This window comes from Drosophila miranda, chromosome 2, assembly GCF_003369915.1.
Source record: "Drosophila miranda strain MSH22 chromosome 2, D.miranda_PacBio2.1, whole genome shotgun sequence".
Lineage (NCBI taxonomy): Eukaryota > Metazoa > Arthropoda > Insecta > Diptera > Drosophilidae > Drosophila > Drosophila miranda.
In genome coordinates, this window is record NC_046675.1 from 28414117 (window position 1) to 28434324 (window position 20208).

Consider the following 20208-nt stretch of genomic DNA (forward strand, 5'->3'; position numbering starts at 1 on the left):
TTATTCATATATATATTTCCTTTTGACACTATAATATGCATTTTCTTAGCTTTGGTTTGCTTTTGGTAATTTTTGATTTACAACAATTTTTATATATATATTTATTTATTCAAACTTTCTTGGGAAGAAGAGCGATCGGATCCGATCCGAACCGATCTGATCTGATCTCTTCTGCCGGCCTAAAAATTAACAATTAATTGATTCTCGGGTATTCCATTTATTTCGAAACTTAAAGAAAGACTCTCTCCGGATCTTATATCGTAAGTACAGTAGACAACAAAACATTAAGCATAAACTATGTAAAAATAATACAAAATATATATGCACATCTTTGAATGGAGAAATGAGTATAACAATTCTTTAAGATACAAGATACATAAGTACAACAAGCGATTCAACAGATACTTTTATACGACGCGCATATGCATGTATTTCTTTGCTACATTTTATTTATTGATTTACATACACGCACACATATACATATACATAGGCATACACACATATACATATGTATATTAATTAATTGTTAAATGCATTATATTGGAAATTTTGTTGTTCTGTTTCTTGAGCCGACTTTTGAAACAATAAAACTCCTCGTCCTCGGGGTACATGACTGTACTATATACAAATCCATATAATTGACCGATACTCACTGATGACTGATCTGCACTATATATAGCACTATATAGTGTGTATATGTACGGATAGGACTAAGCATTAATTGACTACGATTACTAGAGATTACAATTCTCGAAGATTTATTTAGCCTCTTCTCTTCATTCTTCACTCTTCACTAATTGATCTCGCGTTTTGGAAAACATTTTTTATTAATAGACAACAAGAAGACGACGACGACGATAAGAAGATTATGTGTACGTTGAGATATTGACAAGACATATTGACAAGAATATAATTTGTGTGTGTGGGTGTGTTGTAATTAGATTAGCAATACTTGTGTACATGCATTAATTCAACAAGATATTCTATGGGATTTACTCAAAATTTGCACAGAGTTCCAGTGGGGGATATCTGTTGATAGACCTCCCCGAACTCTGTGTAAAAATTCATTGCCTTCGATGCGAACCGAAGCCTCGTTTGAGCTCTGGAAAGACACAGAATCTACTACGGATTTTGTCAGGGTAGTATTTCTGTTGCTTTTTGCGGTTTGTGTTCCGATACTTAGAGACTATGACATAAGCTATAAGCCATTACGTTACATTACGCTTTAGTTTTAGTTTTAGTTTTAGTTGTAGTTTTATTAATTGTTAAGATACTCGTACTCACTACGTGCTACGCAAAAACAAGGTCCTGCCTGACATTCTGTGACGTTCTAGCGTTCTAAATTGGCATAGATCTGGACATTCGATTGCTCGATTACCATTCATACAATAACTGCGTGTCAAATCGATTTGGTTTATCTATTTATCTGTGGGATCTGTGGGATCTCTTGGATCTATTGGATAGAGGTGGCTTGAGGCGGTGGATATGTCGACTCGTTACAGGTTCCAGGCGCGTGGCTGGGCTGGGGTCTGTACTTCTCTTCTTCTCATCATCAGCTTATACTTTGGACCAGCCAAAATATATATTGTTCTTCAGGGCGGGGCACAGGTAGAGGCAGAGGCAGAGGCAGAGACAGGGCAGGGCAGAGAGGCTGGGCAGGACAGCAGCGATTATTACACCTGCTTGGCAGCACTGGCAGCATTCTGATTGCCACCGCCCGATCCCGAGTTGGCAGCATTGCGTCGGACGGCCGTCGCGGGCAGAAAGAGCACCACAAAGCCCCCAAAGATGCTCCAGGCGGTGAGCAGAGCCATCAGCAAGTGGCCCTCGATTTTGTTCTGCAGAAAGAGAGAATGAATATATGATAGGATAAAGGAGGTTTTTGGGGTACCCTTGGCTTACCAGCAGCGATATATAGGGTGTCAGGATCAGGGCCAATCCAGCGGCCACGTTGCAGGCGCCCACGCCGACATTGCGAATGGCCGTGGGATACAGTTCGGCGGTGTAGACCGGCATGATGGTGTTCCCGGCACTGATCGTGAACTTGCCCATCATCAGGAATGTGATCTTCAGCCAGAGTATGTCCTCGCGCCCCTCGGTGATGGTGGCGCAGAAGCAGGCCACGCCGGCACAGAAGAGTGTGGCGCAGAAGAGCCACTTCTTGCCCACCTTAGTGATGATGTACATGGCCACGGCGATGGCGGGTATTTCGACTAGGCCAGCTAGCGCCTAAAACATTGGGGGGCAAAAACCGGGGACTTCTGTGAGCAAAAAGTTGTCAAGTGTCGGCGGGGCGCACTAAATCAGAGCGCGGCATCAAAGGTGCGCCAGCAAATGTCAAAATAAATTATGCAATAAATTAGCTGAAAAGCCCCTCCCACTGGCCCAGGCCCATTGTCGGATTTTCCCGACAGTGATGAGCAAATGGCGAGGAAAATTGGTAAATCTGAGGAGGAGCGAGGGCTCTTTGAAGTGGGATTTCTGTAGTCTATCTTTAGATAATAGATAATCAAAGAATGATAGATCTTTCTATCCCGTAGGACTTATGTTAACATTTAAATGATTTGTATATAGAAATATTGAAGATATTCCTTTCATCTCTGAAACTCTCTCGCCGACAAAGCTCCCATTAATCCCTTAAACATTTTATAACAATCGAAAAATCCCCCGAAAACCAAATGCCAAACATGTTTATATTCGGTTTATTTTGTGCGGCCGGGCCGCTAATCCAAGGCCTCTCCTCAGCTCTACGCGCCGGCAATCCCCGGACATTCTGCTGGCCCCCTGCCAGCATCCGAGACCCCCCTCCCTCCCCGACCCGATCCCATAAGATGGTGGCTGCGCGGCGGTGGCTGTGGGGGATTTGTCCATGGAGAGTGGAGGTGGGCGTCTGTGTGTGTGTGTGGGCGGGGCGCGGCGGTAAGTAACATCATAATTCGATTGTAAACACATTTTCACACCACCCTCTGCCCCGTGCACCAGGGAATTTTGACATGCCACATTCCGCATTCCGCGGAGAGGGAATGCTCTGCTGACAAATCCAATTAGACGGACATCATCCTCGCTGCTCTGACGAGTGGGCACTTAGCACTTGCTAAATGATTGCTTGATTGATCGGATAAAGTGTTCCATCCGATTCGCAATCCTAAGTGGATTTGCCAGCGAGGATCCGTACCACGCGGCGTATGCTTGATGCAAATTAAGACGGACTGAGGCGAGAGGCGGACTCACCGAATTCAAGTAGACATTGCCCCCGAAGGAGCTCATGTTGAGGATAATGCCGTAGTAGACCAGATTCATGGTGAACCAAATGCAGAGGAAGCAGATGGTGATGCGCCGCAGATAGCTGGAGCGGAACAGATGCGTTATGTTCTGGGAGCTGCTCTCCTGCGTCGGCGGCGTCAGCTGGTAGTCCACTGGGAGCTGGCGTCCGTTGAATTTGGCCGCCGCCTCGATGATGCGGCGCACCTCATCGACACGACCCTTGACCAGCAGCCAGCGCGGCGATTCCGGGACCACGAACCTGCAGGCAAAACAAAAAGAAAAATCAAATAAATTATCGGGGAAGAACATGTGCCGCGGAAGAGTCTTCGCGGGACACCCACGCGCGCTGTTTGGGTTATTTATTCGTTGGTCTCTGAACTATACACCGCGTGCCTCTACATATACTCGAATGTGGAAATTCATTCGTTCTCCTCCTCTCCGCGAGATGTATTTTGTTTACCTTCCGAAATGGACTCGATTCTTACCAGAGAAAACAGAGGAATATTCCCGGCAAACCGATGCACAGCTGCAGGGCCTGGTAGTCTTGCGTGAGATAGGCCAGGCCCGAGATGATCATGTAGGAGATTGGCAGTGGAAAGAGATTGTACATCCCGGCGATGGTCCGCCACTTGCCATCCACGTACTCGATGGCCAGAATGAGGGCCGAGTAGGTGACCGAAACGGACACCAGTCCGAGGAGGGCGCGCAGCGTTAGATACAGTTCGAAGGAGCTGCAGAAGTACAGGCAGAGACCTGCATGGATGGACGGAAAGAGAGAAGGATACTATAGATATCTGTGCAATGTTCGGGGGAGTAAGTTTAAGGATCCCTCTTCATTAGGGCTCTCCAATCAACCATGAACCCTTGATTCAATGTTCGATTTTACCTGAGAGCCCGACCTCCCAGCATCCGCTTCCGCATCAGAGACGTGTGCAGGCCACACCCGATTCCTCATTAGTAATGTCCTTTTGAATGCAAATTCCAATTACATTGTACCAGAGATTTAATCAACAAGGACAACAAGGCACTGCGCTTGCGGCAGCCCCCAGTCCGTGCCCCAGTCCTGAGTGCCCCACGCTGTGCCACTCGACGTGTGCTGACCCCCAGACATGGCCAAGTTCACAGTCGAATGGGGGGTGCCGGAGGACGGGACACTCATCCATGGCCAATGTCATGATGACACGTTGAAGGTGAATGTGGGGCAGTGTGGCAGATGGCCTTTAAAGGCCACAATGCGCACAGAGGATAGAGAGAGAGGCTAGAGGTGGGGGAAGGGGGGGTACCCACCGAATATGGTCTGCAGGATGGCCGATATGAAGAGCATTGTCTTGCGGCCAAACTTGTCGGAAAGATAGCCGGAGATGATGCCACCTGTTGCCACGCCCAGCAGGAAGAACATCTCGGCCACGTTCTTCAGGTGCTCCTTGTCGCACACCAGATCCCACTCCGACGTCCAAGTGTTCCCGACATTGTCGTGCGTCTCGTATTCCCAGCTCTCGCAGGCCACCAGATTGCCCACGCTGGCCACCACCTCCGCTGCCTGAAAGATAGAGGGAGATTCACTTGAGTTCTCCAGAGGGATTAAGGGACTGAGGGACTCACCTCTTGCAGCGTGGTATCATTCGCCAGGCTGCTCCAGCCGATGCCCTCCCAGCGATGACAGTTGTCGTTGGAGCCGCTCAGGTTGCGCCACTCGTCGACGGGCATCTGCTGCAGCTCCAGCGGCCGCTGGCACCAGAAGTCCTTGTTGGCCGCCTGGTACACCGACGAGGATATGTGAAAGGTGTTGGGCACTTGGAAGAGCGACAGCAGCACCGTCATCAGCAGCTGCCACTTGCCGTAGTGCCCCATCAGGTCGCCAATCACATCGGTCTCGTCCTCATCCTCCGCGGGATTCCGTCCGGGGGACGGCGACTGTGGCCTTGCCTGCTGCTGCTGCTGCTGTGCTGTGGGCGGAGAGGCGGTGGTTGGTTTGCCGGTGTTGTGCATGATGCACACAGGAACTGCAAAGAAGGCAAGGGGAAGATTATAGAGTACTGAGATTAAAAAGTGCCAGGGAATTTCCCTTCAAAAATACTCCCCAATCTTCTACCCCAAGGATTAAGAGTGGAACATGCAAATAATTGACTTGATAGATGCCGCCAAACTGTGGCTCCAACTGGAGCACTGGATCCCGTATGAGAGAACTCATTTTATTGCCCGTGTCAGTGGCACACAAAGGAGCAATTAGTTAAGTGGTCAGTGACTGGCCATAAACCAAGTCCCGGGGTCAAAGGCAACATCCAACACATCCAACAGCCTCTCAGAAACAGCCAAAGGACGAAGCAGAGCAGGAGCAGAGCCAGATGCAGTCAAGTCAAGCGGGTCTATTTCATTTATTAGAACTGGTCTCCCCCCGCCCCCGGCCCCCGGCCCCCTGCCTGGTCCGGTCATTGGTCAACCTGCGTTCGATGGAATTCGATCACGTTGGAGGCGATTAACTACAGCGAGGCAGTGGCCCTGCCACAGCGGGGCAGGCAGAGGGCAGCGGCAAAAGTTGTGTGCAGAACAGAGAGAGAGCTCTACAAAGTAAAAGAATAATAGCCAAGATTTAATGTAATTGCTTGGGGATGGGAGCTGGGGGGGCCGGGTCCTGGTCCTGGTCCTGCTGCTGGTCCTGTGGCTTTGGCTGTGGGATGTTCGTGTCCTTTTGCTAGTTGAACTTTTTTTTTGTTCCTGCAATTCGATTCCATTCCTATCCAATGTCCCTGTCCCTCTCCCTTTCCCTTGGCCTTTTCTTTTTGTGGCCAGCCAGTCAGCCAGAGGCTTTTGTAGCGCATTGGCTTTGTCTGGGATTTGGCACGGAATGAGTTCATATATAGCCCAGAAGTCCCAGAAGTCCTAGAGCAGAGCCTCAGAGCTTTGCCTCTGGCCAGAGTCGAGCCGAAGGTATCAATGCCCCAAAAGTAGGCAACAAACAAACTTTTGCCTGCCCCACACTCTCCCCATAACGAATCGAATCGAATCGAAATCACTCTCGGCTTCTAGTTAGCCGCCTCAAATGCTGCTTAATCCTTTTTGTTCTGTCGGTTGGAGCTGTTCATATAATTAAGCAATTTACTGCACGTCAATGGGGAATTTACTGTTGGGGGTAGGAGTAGGACTAGGATTATAAGTAGATTCCAGGTTCTATTCCAATCTACTCGATCTGGTTGCCCTCCCACTCCTCACACTCTTAAAACTTCTCAACAGCTAGCAAGCGCTCGCCTCTCTTCTCTCTTCACTTATAGAAACGAATGAAAGCCAAGCTTCGCTCTCTTTGTCCCATAGCAGTCCATTCCAAAGAGCAGAAGAGAGTCGAACATTTGCAGTGTTTACAAGAGAGCACTCCCCTCCCGTTGCACTGGAAGCAGAGAAGACGAAAGAGAGAGGAGTAAGGAAGCTAAGTTAGGGAATGATCGGCTGACTCTCTTTCGGGTCGTTGACGCCATGCTTGATGAGAGAGAGAACAACGAAGTTTGCTCTTGTAATGAGGAAAATAAGACCAGAAAAGAGAGCGCATTGCGGTAGCGAAGCGAGCCGCCTTGTATAATTTCATCATGATCGGGAATGAAAATCGCTCTCGCTGAATGGCACTTCCCCTCGTCCCACCCTTTTTATCCCTTTCTATTCCTTTTGGGCCAGGGAAATAAAGTTTTAATGTGAGTGTTTTACAAATTACTCAGAAAACTTCTTTTAGGACATTTCTTTGAGGCACTTCTTAGATGAAAATGTCTATCCAAAAGGGAGCTAAAGTATTCATTAATCTCTTCTTCCCAAGGACAACTAAAAGATGGCCTTTTCTTCATCCAAAATACACCCAAAGAATGAAGATTCCTTCGATATGAAGCAAAAGAATGAGTGAAGAGTCCGTGCATCTCCTGTATAATTTCTTCCTTAAATTCCCCTGTCGCCCCACCCTTTATTTTCAGTTTTTAAATGCTCCCTTTTATTTTATACGAGAGTTTATGTTAATCCGAAAAGCCAAGCCAGCAACCTGTCGATTCGACAATATTGTTTGATCAGGCCCACCAGCAATTATTGGCCTGCCTGCCAGCCAGCCAGCAAATCCATGAAACAGGATGTGTGGCATGCCCCAGAGATGGGTGGCAGCGTAGCTGGTGTGTGACCAGGGGCAGCGGCGACTGGCAGCTGCAAAATGCAATTAGCGTTATTTTCAGCGTGCCACCAGATTGCACATACACGCCTGCCACCAGCGCCGCAACGCCTGCTGCTGCTGCGAGTTGAAGGTAAATGTCGCTGGGGATGCGGATGGGGAAAGGGGAAGGGCATGGTGATGGCGGCGACGACGTAGTTTATAGCATTGAGATTGAGCCGTTGAGCCCACAACGCGACAACGAGACGACCTTCAGCAGACACCAGCAGTAACAGCCAGCAGTAACAGCCTGTCCCGTCCCGTCCCGTCCTGTCATGTCCTTCCTGGGCGAACTCCGCCGCTGACCAAAACCTAATCCCAACTGCAACTGCAACTGCAGCCAAGGATATGCCAGCGGGTGGCCCATAAAATTGATAATTAATTATCCTGCCAGGCTCCCCCACACACAGTGGCTCCCAAGCCCCCTCCAGTGGCGGTCCTCTAGACTCCATTCTTCTGCCTGCGGCTTTTCGCGGACACGCTTCGCTTATTCCCTGTTTACAAGTGCGTGAAAATGTGCGCTCAACTGCTTATCACGCGTGAATTTTACTGCCACAGCCACAGCATCCACATCCACATCCACATCCCCAGGGTGGGGAAGGGAGTGCCCACTGGCCACTGGCCACATATGCTAAATCTCCCCAAACCTAAATGCCATGGAATATCTCTTCCGGCCCATGGACATATGCAAATTTAACTCTCGACTCAGCGAGAAATGTGCCAGAGGGATTGATATGTGGAGGGGGATAACTCGAAGAAGAGTTATGGGGATCCATGTAGACGGGGGGGGAATGAAATAGTGCTCCGAATCCAGCATCCAATGAGTGATTTATTGGCTACCCAAAGCCATAACTTTTCATTAGCTAAAACTATAAAAATATTTCTCTAATTTCAGGAATTTAATTCAATTGAAAGCCGATCTATCAAAGGTGAGTGCCACATCCGACTTAACCGTTTATCATCGAATTATTTGCATTTACAACTAGTTCCACAAGCGATTAATGAATGTTTTATCCGTGACAAAGAAGAATTGGTTCAAATATTGCACTTTTATTAGCTCTAGATGGGAAACTAGTTCTCTCTTTTGTATGCATATGAGAGGGGTATTCCAGGGGAGTAACGCTATTTCTATTCACACCACTGTAGGGCTATGCAAATTGTTTGCTAATTACATTTACATATTGAACATAGTGGCCCATAAAAAGCCCATAAAAAGCCAATTACTCGGCGCACGATCAGACAGACACATCTGCACATGGGTTCCCATGGGATCTGATGCGGATGCGTCTGTGGCCGCTCGATCTCTTGACACGCTCCACCAGCGCCAGCTCCAGCGCCACCTCCAGCGCCAGCGCCAGCGCCAATTGAATACGATCCACACGCTGCTCAAATAATGATTTGTTTCAATTGAAAATTCAATGCCAGCGCTCCCCCCGCTCTCCGTCTTTGGCTATTAATAATTTGCTTAGCTCTTCCATTCCATGCCCGATGGTTAATTAAAAAATATGGCAAAAAGACAATTGCCCGAGAGAGAGAGAGGCGAGGCTTTTGCATAAATATGTTACGAGTATTCTGGGTGAGAGAGAAATTCCACATCTCAGCAAAATGAAATCTAATTAGTGGGTTTTTCGATGGTAATTTGGTTAATTCTGTTTTAGTGGTACAAATGTTTCTCCCTCTGGGAGCACAGAGTATTGTTATAAGACGGGTTGTAAAATGTTGCTTAAACACCTTTGTAATTTCCGTGCAAATTGCTGGAATTTCCTTATCTATCAGAGAATTTAATGCTTGATTATATGATAGGAAACTCTAGAGTTTTATAATCATCGAAAGTATTATATAGTTCCGTCTTTGTACTTGATCTTTTGCCTCATAAATGGCATATTAATAATGCAAAGACTCTCTTCGGTTCATACCCCATTTTCTGCTTGGTAATATTTCCAAAAAACAACAATGACAAATCGTTTGGTTAGGGGCTTCCCTGGGCAATTATCAAAGGGGTTGAGGGGTGGAAAGAATCCAAGAAGAGAGAAGCCGAAATGTGCTAAATATTTGTAATACAAAAGCAAAGCGTTTAGCTCTGGGGACATCCCATGGGGCGGGGATGGGGACGGGGTAGATAGACAAATTGTCGCTGTAATTAGCAGTCATGCATATAAAAGTGCATTCACTTTCATGAAATGATAGAGAGCGAAACAGAGAGAGAGGCAGAGAGATTGCGGAGGGGTGTGCGAGGGGGGGCAATGATAATGATGACGCCTGCATCTGCATTTCGTACACTGAGGGAAAGAGTGCGGAGTACGATGCCAAAATCTGATGCTAAATGGGATTTTGGCAGCCAGGAGAAGAAACGTTTAAATTTTTTTTCACAATTTTAAGACTAGGAATCCTAAGTTATCCACAGATACAGAAGAGGAAAATAAAGTTCCCATTGGTGCTGTGGGAGTTCCAGCTTCTGGCATTCATTGCCTTTTCTCTCCCAGTGTAGGAGCCACTCATTCGGTGACGTTGCACACAGCTAATTTGCACATTTATAGGATTTGATTTGTTTATTATGCATGCAGACTGCCGCTGCCGCTGCCTCCGCAGGGATTGGGGCACTGGCACTGGCTCTGGCTCTGGCTGCGGCTCTGTGGGTGTGTGTGGCATGAGGCAGGCTGCCTGCCAAGTGGGTAATAGTAATCTTCAGACACTTGCACGCAGCAGTTGCAGCGGCAGCAACGAGCTGCGCTTCCGTTTCGGCGACAAGTGTGCGATGAGTGGAGGATGAGTGACGATGGGGATGATGATGATGATGGGACATCCATGTACATGGTATATCCCGCCGGATGGAGGCCCGTCGGGCATCTCGCCCCGCCCCGCTGCCATGCCCCACTTCATCGCTTGTCAGCCTAATTGCAGTCGTGTGACAGCCGCCTGCAAAGATAAGCGGCAGCTGAGGCAAGCCAAGGCAAGGCAAGGCAAGCATCTGAGGCCACAGCCGCCGCAGCGGTGTGCAACGGGGCGTATGCGCAATGCCTCTGTGCCTGTGGAAATTGCATTTCGTGGCGGAACGGGATGACTGGTTCTCTCCCTCTGAATAATGGAAATCGAGCAATGGAAATTTAAAATTCGATTTTCGCCCCACGCACAATAAACAATTATATAAACAATTCAACTTTCGACACGTACGTGCTGCTCTCGGTACGATCTTTACCTCATCGATGGCTGAGATTTTATGACTTTCACGCCTTGCAATTAAAGCACAATTGATTACGGCCCGGCCTGGCCTGGTCCGGCCTTTTGGCTAGCAGTAAACAGCAACAGCATTAGTAATTATATAAACAAATTGGAAAATTTAGCTGCTGCCTGTTGGGCCAAGCAAACTATTGCGACTAATTGCCCCCGCCTCCGCAGTAAATCAGGCAATAAATTCGCACACATTTTGTGCACAATATTTATGCAGAATGTTCAGCGTTTTATGGCCCGGAAAAGGCGAGAGAATCCCCTAAAGGCCAAACATTTTCCAATCACATAACGATTTTCCCGGGACTTCTGCTAGATTTCAGAGAGAATGGAGATTTATATAAAAACTAATTGGACGAGGAATTCGATCCTTCAAATGGATATTTCTTACTCAGAAATAACCATATTTTATTACACACTTAATCATAATTTTTAGACATTTATTTCTCATTTAATAAACACATTCCAAAGGCATGCAAATAATTTATTAATTAAACACTAAATTATATGTAGATATTCCTTGATTCTTAAGCCATAAAATCATATGTATTCCGAAATGAAACTAAAGGAGTATCCTTTTTCCAAATGAATTTCCACACTAATGACCAATAAAAAGAGGCGAGCCATAAATTCCAGCGAAATCAAATTAGGAAACGAAAAACATTTGTCAGCAATTTTCATATCACTTTTCCCCCCAAAAACATTTTATAAGCCCACAAAGGGCGCACGCACGCACACAGATTCGATTGCCTGCCACAAATTGGTGAAGGCGGCTCCTCGACAATTTCTGTGTGATCGGATTTCATAAAATGGCAAATTTTTCAACCAATGCCAAAATCATTACAATGAAGTGTCCTTCCCTTCGAGGACTCACAAGGATCAAATCAATTTACGAATCAATTGAACAGCCAGCAGCCCAGCAGCCACAAGAGCCACATTTTAAAGTTTTTATGGGGTTTGTGGTTCGGTGGGGGGCGTGCCACAAGTCCTGCCTCCCGCTTGCCACACATGTATGTGGCTTGATATATTATGCAAATTTCAGCTACCTTTTCATCTCCTTTTCGCAAGAGAAAGCATTTCAGAAAGCTGAAAACTGTTCATCTGCGGATATCTTTTATTTAACAAAAATTACATAAAAAGAGACAGCAGCCACGCAGGGGGCTAAAGGGGGGTACAGGGGGGGTAAAAACGATTGCAATATGGCAATTCCGTTTCGTTCTCGTTCACATTTGAAGGGTCTTTACAGGCATCCTTCCGCTTGCCGCCCAGCGTTACTGCAGCTGCTGTTCCGTCCTGGTCCTGTGTCCTGTGTCCTGTGTCCTGTGTCCTCTCCACTCTGATGTCCAATTCGGTTGAGTGGAGTCCGGGGCTGGCTACAGTTTGTTGCAAGCATAGTCCCAGTTACAGATAGAGATAGAGAGGTAGAGGATACAGCCGGACAGTCTGAACAGAACACAGAATATAGGTCATCAGCCATGGACAGCAGATACGATGCCCCTCATCATCAGAGGGAGAGATAGAGGGGTATATGCTTTGAAATGGCTTCTGCTTTAGGATCATTCGCATATATTTCCCTTGAAAGAAAGGGTATTCCTCAGACCGCTAGAACTCTTCCATCTTTTCAGTTTATTTGGTTTCTATTTAGTTTTTACTTTTAATGTGAATCTGTGAGTGGATGTTTCAGTGAATGCTGTCGCTGCCTCTCCCGCTGCTGCTGCTGCTGATCCATTGTTGTCAACATGAATTCACAAATCTATTACCATTCCGACTGATGTCTGATGCTGTTTTTGTTGCTGCAGAGAATGGAATGACGATGATGACGATGACAAGTCCTTCTCCTCCGTTTTTTTTGCCACTGCTGTCTTGTTAATCGAATAGCAAATCGTTTGGCAATTTCAAATTTAGCCAAGCTCCTCTCGAGCCTTTTTTTGATTAGAATTTCAATTTCAAAGTGCTCACTGATTTGCTACTTTTATGCGCTTCCAATCAGCGGCAGTGGCAAGCAGCCAGTCACTCGGTGGTAGGGAGCCAAAGCATCCGGAGAGGCATTAGCATAACCTTAAGGCCGGAGGAGGGAAGATGGGGGCAACGAAGGGTCGGGCTGGCAGACCGGCGCCAGGTGATTGCCAGGAAGGCACTCATTCTGTTTGTTGTTTGCCGCTGGAATTGTCAAGATGTTCCCATGAATATGCTTCTGCTCCTGCTTATGAGCAGCTCAATATGTTTATGTTTGTGGCGCTTGGGTGGGGTTGGGTATTCACTTTCATGGGGTGTCGGGTGGAGCCCGCCAGCAATTTTCGATGTAAAACTATACTTGAAATATTGTGGGAATGTGTAAGCCAATTGTTATATAATTCTTTGAGATATTCATGCAATTCTTCGAATTGTTATACTGGGGAAACAAGCTCCCTTCTAGCTCCTATGTTTGTGGCCTAATTTTAAAGACAATCTCCAGGCTTTATCCCATTTATGGACACAATTTTCTTAGCAAATTCCAGATACTTTGAAGGGCCCTCTCTCCCCCTCTCTCTGACCATTCGTGAGAGGGCCTAAAGCGGGGGCTTCAACAATCTGTCAGGATAAAGTCATTGTCGTTGTCATTGTTGTTATCCTCATTCCCATTGTTGCTGTCGTTTCTTGTTGTTGTTAGAGCCAAAAACAAATAGACTCGAAGGAGAACAAAAAAACAAGAAAAAAGCAAAGAACAAGGAGTGGAAGCTCCCACTGCCGCAGCAGTTAATACCCTTTGAAGGTTCTTCGGTGCAGCCGAAGATGCTGCCATTCTGTGTTTTGCCAAACACCTGTTCAAAGGCATAGTACTCCCCCGTCAACAAAGTGTATGGCCAAAAGACGCGCAAATAAACAAACAAAGGAGAGCAAAGCAAATGTCGCTGGCGGCACGTCCGCGAGGCAAGGATGCCAGGATGCCAGGATGCCAGGATCTGCCTCTGCCGCGTTGTCAACGTCACGACGCTCTCCGTGCCATGCCGCGCCGTGCCTCTGTGTGCCGTAATGAGCTTACCTTATGGATATACAAAACAAGTTGCCACTGGATGCTGCTGTTGCTGCCACTCCTCTCAGAGCTTGGCCTGCAGCCAGCACTCTGCTGCACAATTGGCAAGGATGCTGGTGATTTCCTTAGCCCGCTTCCTGTTGCTGCTGGTAGTGCCGCTTCTCAGAGTACTTCTTGGAGTTTTGGTTTCAGTTTGAATTTGAGTTTGGTTTTGATGATGATGTCTTTGGCGCGGAAATCCGTCGCACGGTTGTCGCCTCGATTCTCCTTTTTTTTTTTTGTTTGTTCGTTTGTTTGATAAATTTACAGCTAAGAGCGCACTAAACGGAAACAGAGGCATAAAATCAGTCAGCACTCTCTGGCAGCTGCTGTTTGATTTTACGAGCGTCTGCTGCCATTACGCATACGACACGCGGTACCCCCCCGGCCCCACCACTCCGCCCGTGCGAGACATTTGTTTGTTTTTGTTTTTCTTTTGGCTGCATTTCCCGCATTTAATTATTGCATTTCCCCAAACAGAGAGAAACGAGAGCGAGTGGCTGCTTGGGACAGCCATCACTCATACGCAGCGTGGTGCAGTGGCAAGTGGCAAAGTGGCAGGCATTCGCGCGCGCGTTTCCCAATTTGCAAAAACAAATGCGAGGGCCCATAGACTTGAATATAAATATAATGAAGTCCAAATAACAATCATGATAATGTTAGGGAAATTATGAAATTTTTGTGTGTGGGCCTTCGAGATTTATGGCTTGTCCAAACATTGTCTGGCGGTAGCGAAAATCATAAGTATCGGGCGTCTATATATTAACACATATCCGTATATATAGCTATAGCATCGTTTTGTTGCCACTCGCATTTGTTGCTGCTGCTGCTCTTTTTTGTTTCATTTATTTAAATATATACTATGCGCACTCACGCACCAGCACCCGCACCCGCACCCGCACTACGGACACCGCGTGTCCCGCACTGGCAACCCGTACCCGTAACCGCTATAACGTTTGTCTTACACGAACAAAAACTCTTCCTGCTCTCGCACTATTTCCTATGCGATTGAGATTCAGAATGAGATTCCGACGGACGACGGAGACGGAGACGCAGACGGAGACGGAGACTGACACACGGAGACAGCGACAGCGACAGCGTCAGCGACAAAGACTCTCTGGGGGGCTACTGCTCTGGGGCGCTCCGCACACAACGACTGACCAAGAGCAACTGAACGCCACTCTCGAAAGCGAAGAACTTTTATAACCTCTCCTGCCCACGGCCGATGCCCGAGACGATGCTCGGAATGGACCATTCTTTGATAGCCGACATCGCGGCCGATGTTGGAGTCGTCGCGACGACTGCTGCCTGCCTGCCTTCTGCTGCTGCTGCTGCCTTCTGCTGCTGCTGCTGCCTTCTGCTGCTGCTGCTGCTGCTGCACCTGATGCGCGCTCTCTTCGGGTTCTGTGCTTTGTCGGCCACTCTCTTAGTTCTGGCGCTCGCTCTCTTCGGCTCACGTTGGCGCGCAAAACTGTTGCTGTTGTTATTTAATCGCCGGCACATCGCCTCGCTCAACATTATTTGCATACCCTGCAGCCCAGGGGGAGTTGCATGGCTTGGATGGTTTGGTTGGTGATTCAGGGAACCAATTAGGAGAGTGTTTATGACCACTGGCACGAAAGTGTATCCCCAGTTCTTCCACAACGATTGCCGGCTTAATAGCCTCCCCCACAGTTGGATTTCCGTCTGAGGTGTACTTTCGCACTCACAGTGTAAATCAATTGATGATACAGCTATCTCCGATCTGGCGCTGGCTGCAGCTGCAGCTGCAGCTGAGAACGTGTTGAGGTTCGGTTCGGGTGTCGATCGCCAGTCTGTAGAGGGAACGTGTTGGGCAATGAGCGCGATCGCTCAGCGCCCGCCCCAGGCTAATGCCTTTGTCCGTCGTCGGTGTGGTCGGGCGGGCAATTTGCCTGATAGATCACACATCGCACATCCCATCGCACATCGCATCAACTATAATTCTGACAATTTGTTGACACTTTTGTATCGTTGTTGGTGTTGGATCTTTTGTTTCGCTATACTTGTTGTTGTTGTTTTTTTTTTGGGGTTCGTTCGCGTTTGATGATGATTATTTAATGGCAATTTACGCGATAGTTCGCCCACTTTGTTGGATTGTGTGTTATGATTATATTATTGATAGAGACAGACAGACAGAGAGAGAGAGAGAGAGAGAGGGCGATCTGTTGCTGTCTCTGAATAATTGTTGACGAAATTCGGTTTCAGCTGGTGCCTCTTTATGATTGATTTATGAGTGAGGGTCTCTGGGGGTCTCTATCTGCCACTCGTTTATTGCGGGCTTGTCTCATTACGCTGAGCGCTGCCAGAAAATTATTATTATTTATTTACTTGGAATAAACCGAACGAAGACAAAGTTGTTATCGAAGATAACCGAACAGGCAGCCCCTTTGTACGGTTGCTAAATTGTTGCTAATTGAGTGCCATAAATGGAGTGCTAATTATGAAATCAAGTTTGAACAGATTTGGCAAATATGCCAGATACTATATCCTCGTAACTAATCTGAGAGATAAATACCCCAACAACCCATGTATATCTTAGTTTTACTATTTCTGCCTGACTCATCTGATAGCTCTTCCCACAACCGAATTCCTCCCGATTCATTACTCATACATCCTGTTGATGTTTACCCCCCTTTTGGGGACTGTCTCAGACCCCAATCAGTTGCGGCACAATTCTATCGAAAACATTATAAATTTGTCATCTTTTTGGTTGGGTTTTGTCAACGTGGAATGTTGGATGATTTATTGGTTTATCTTGGATTTGAATATACATGTATTTATTTTTAAACAGCCTATGGCTTATATGTATAAAGAAATTGAGAGACTAGAATGTTAGAGTGAAAGCAAAATTAAGTAAAAATTAGTCTTCAATAAATTCCCAAAAAATTCACAGAGTATATTGTTAATTTACTCACTATTCCTCCTCCTCCCCTTCCGTACAGGCCTTCCCACCCTTATCACTCGCATTCACAAAACCCAAACAAAATTTATCGCATGCGATATATGTCACGGAGGCGTGCCACATAGAGTATTCCTCTCTCTATTTAATCAGTTTATAATAAACGACAGTAAGTATTCAGTGTGTGGTTTGCTGTTGTTGTTCCCATAGGCTATTGTTTCTGTCTCTGCTGGCAAATAAAATGCAAATTGTGTTTGGGTTTATTTTTAATTCAGAAACCGACAGAAATAATTAACTATCGAGTGGAAAATGACACCGACACTGAGCTTTTATCAATGAAGCAAAAGGCAAATATAATAAAGCAGGAAGGCAGGGGCATACATTATCAACATAAACCAACAAAGGAGGGGCCCGACTCCCATATGACCCCCATGCCCCACACATCCACCCGCAAAAGTTTCAGTTTCAATTTGATTTTGAGTTTGCATTTGTTGTTAGAGTTTTTTTGTTCGAAATATTCTAATTGGTTTTTGTGCTTGGCGCTACACGATTTCCATAAATTAAATGGCAGAAATATTTCGCATTCACATTTGATTAGGGGAGAACAGAACAGAGCACAAGGCAAAGTCCGCAGAGTGCCCACAGTGTCCCCCCCCCCCTCACTCCTCCGAAAGTGGCCCAACATTTTACACTTGAAAAAAAAACAGAGGAGATACATTTAATGGGAACTTTTTGTTTTTTAAGGGAAAAATATGCTCGAAAATGGTTTAAAAATATAAAATAAATATTTGCAGGACTCAAAAATCCTCAATGAATATCCTTTTTCCCTCCGTGTACCCCGCTTTGGCTTTGGCTCGAATGCAATGTGCAAGTGTCACTGATTTATGGCCAAGAGTTGGCCTGCGAGTGTGTGTGTGTGTGTGCCAGTTAGCTTGTTTTGACCAAGTTAACTGGTTTAATGGCCCAATAGAGTGAAAGAGTGTGTGAGAGAGAGGGGGGGTAGAGTACTCACTTGTTCCACTCCTCCGTTGACTCCGCTCCTGCTGCGACAACAGCGGCAACTCCAGGTCCCCTCCTGCCTCCTCCTCCTCATGGCTCTCAAGGCGTTTTGCCATTTTTTGGTTTTTTTGTTTGTTTAATATTCGCTTTGATTAATGATTATATACTAATTATTGAGGGAATGGCAATTTCGATTTCAGTTTCAGTCTCTCTGTTTACCGAAATCACTTAATTTACGACTTGGCGCCAAGCACCGCGACACTCCACTCCACTCCACTCAAATGGCGCTCTTATCACACTCCTCCGTTGGTCTCTTATCAGCCGGCGGCATTGGTTGCTCAGAGGGGGGCTGACGGGGGGGGTTTGCTATTCCTAAGTAGCTCTAGGGCACTCGATCGGCTGCTGCTACTGCTGACCCACATAAATCACGTTCCAATGGCCCAAAATTTTGGCCAGACGTGCTGGCATTCGCTGGCATTACACTCCACTCCCGTTCCAGCCAAAACTAGGGATCGTCCCATAGACTGGGCAACTACTTTCTCGGGGCGGCTCTCCTAGTGAGACGCGACGTGCGAACTGTGCAACGGACGGTGGCTAACTGACTCGTACTCGGACTGGGACCCGGACTCTAGTTCTGATGCTATGCTCCGAGCATCGGGGCGACCGGCGTTGCCTTAAAGGCAGTCCAGTCCCACCGACTACCGAAAATAAAGCTTCCACTTGTTTGTTTTGTGTTTTGTTTTATAATTAACAGCAAAGACAAAAGGAATACGGAATGGAAGAGCGAGAGAGAGACCGCCAGTGGGAATACCCTCACAGAAGGCACAAGGCAAATAGAGGGAAATGCTTCGAACAAATCGAAAGTGAAAACAGTAATACCTTCTCATCAAAGGGGCCTAAGAGGTACCCAATAAAATCGTATTTACACGTTCATTGATCGACTCATTGGACTCGAACGAGGAACGCTCTCTCGATCACCTGCTGCTGGTGGGCAAACAGATCTCTCGTACTCGTACTCATAAAGAAGACAGCCCTGCCTGCAGGTGACAGCTGAATGCCAGACCCTCGCGAACTGGCCCTCCGCCCATCTCCCGTTCCACGAGCGATATGGTATTTGCCTTCAGTTTAGTCGATCCAAGTATTATCAAGTGATATTCGTCGGAAGATATGCAAATTCCCCCGTGAGGCGTGCTCAAGGTTTTCTCTGCCAAATCGAGGACTGGTTGTGTGGTTCGGGGGCCTTGGCATATTTCACTTGAATTATGGGAATCGTACTAATCGCATACGAGGCTTGCTGGCATTAAAGTATATTTATCTGCTGTTCTTATTGTATTTCCTGCGGGCAAGAGTACTGTGAATCGAAGCTTCTGTTCGTGCTTTTACACGACACTTACCGTTGCTCTAATCGGTCTGCACTGCAGTCCCCTCCCAGCATTCGTAAACATATCTTATCTGCTCGGAGAGTAACTGTTAAACAAGAATGCATGTAAGAAGGCTGGGCTGCATCGCGAGAGAGCGCGAGAGGGGATCACTAGAGCGGGAGAGAGCGGTCGTCAGGGAGAGCTTACCGACGCCGGTGAGAAGACCGACGTAAAAGTCGCACTTAATGAAGCATATCTCTAGAACGAACTCCTGTCCCTCCAAGGGAGCTTTTAGTACAACAAGAATATTCCCTTTGGAAAAGCTCCATTCGCACATCTGAATAGACAGGTCTCCAACCCGATAAATCTGTTAAAAGCTCCCAAGAAAAGCTTTTCTTTCAAGCGCAAAACTCACCTCAGGCGGTTGTGGCGCCAAGGATGTTTGCTTTTCCCAGGATACTCACGGATCTACCATAACACGGCGAAACGGAACGTCAGGACTTAGCACGCATTAAATAACATCAAAATAAACAAACAATTTTCGCAGACAATTGCTTCGAGGTCCTGCCGCTAAACAGCCGCAACAAATTGTGGTTAAAGCGAAGCGACGTATGACGTAGATTGAAGTGGGTATGGGATGGGATGGGGTGGGGGGTGGGATTATCCTAGCGGAAAAGTATTCTGCCACGTGGGTCGTGTGCCGTTTCAGAGAGATTCATCGAATGGATTTGCTCTGGTTTGAATGCCAAACGCTAATCGATAGAAACCAGACAAAGGTCCTTCTTGGGCTGTGCGTCAGGCCAGGCCAGGGCAGGGGGTGGGCTGTGGGCCGTGGGCTGTGGGCCGTGGGCTGTCGTCTGTGGATGATGGGTGAATGGGTGCTCTACCAGCTCTTGACACTATCAATCTGTTTTCTGTGCATTTGTTTGTTTGCTTTTTTTGTGTGTGAGAACGAACTGTGTTTGATTCAATTATCACGACATGAGTGCTTCTGAGATCCTGAGATAATCAATGGGAAATATCTTTGGAAAATACGAACATAGTACCACCGATTAGGAGTGCACTTTGTGCCATGGTTACTGGTTCCAGGAGTGATACTATTTCTTGTACTATTTTTGATTTCTTAAAGATTACTTGTTAATTTTAAACTACACTTTTTAATCTTTCCGATTATCATAATAGAAATACACCATTGCAAAGTGCGAAATTGGAT

The 20208-nt window shown here is 46.7% G+C and overlaps 1 protein-coding gene across 3 annotated transcripts; it reads right to left on the bottom strand.

Annotated features, from left to right (window-relative positions):
- Window positions 1-808: 808 nt before the first annotated feature.
- LOC108157130 (organic cation transporter protein) lies at window positions 809-18225 on the bottom strand. Of its 3 annotated transcripts, none has more exons than XM_017289029.2 (8): window positions 14681-14891; window positions 13686-13996; window positions 4867-5267; window positions 4552-4804; window positions 3750-4017; window positions 3232-3523; window positions 1903-2229; window positions 809-1838 (listed from the first exon to the last, which is right to left on the bottom strand). In XM_017289029.2, exons 3-8 carry the CDS (start codon window positions 5251-5253, stop codon window positions 1674-1676), a joined length of 1692 nt encoding a protein of 563 aa, XP_017144518.1. In that variant the 5' UTR covers window positions 5254-5267; window positions 13686-13996; window positions 14681-14891; the 3' UTR covers window positions 809-1673. The 3 variants fall into 3 exon arrangements, with proteins under 3 accessions (XP_017144518.1, XP_017144519.1, XP_017144517.1); XM_017289030.2 differs by having other exon boundaries at window positions 14590-14891; XM_017289028.2 differs by lacking the exons at window positions 13686-13996; window positions 14681-14891 and adding an exon at window positions 17648-18225.
- Window positions 18226-20208: the final 1983 nt, after the last annotated feature.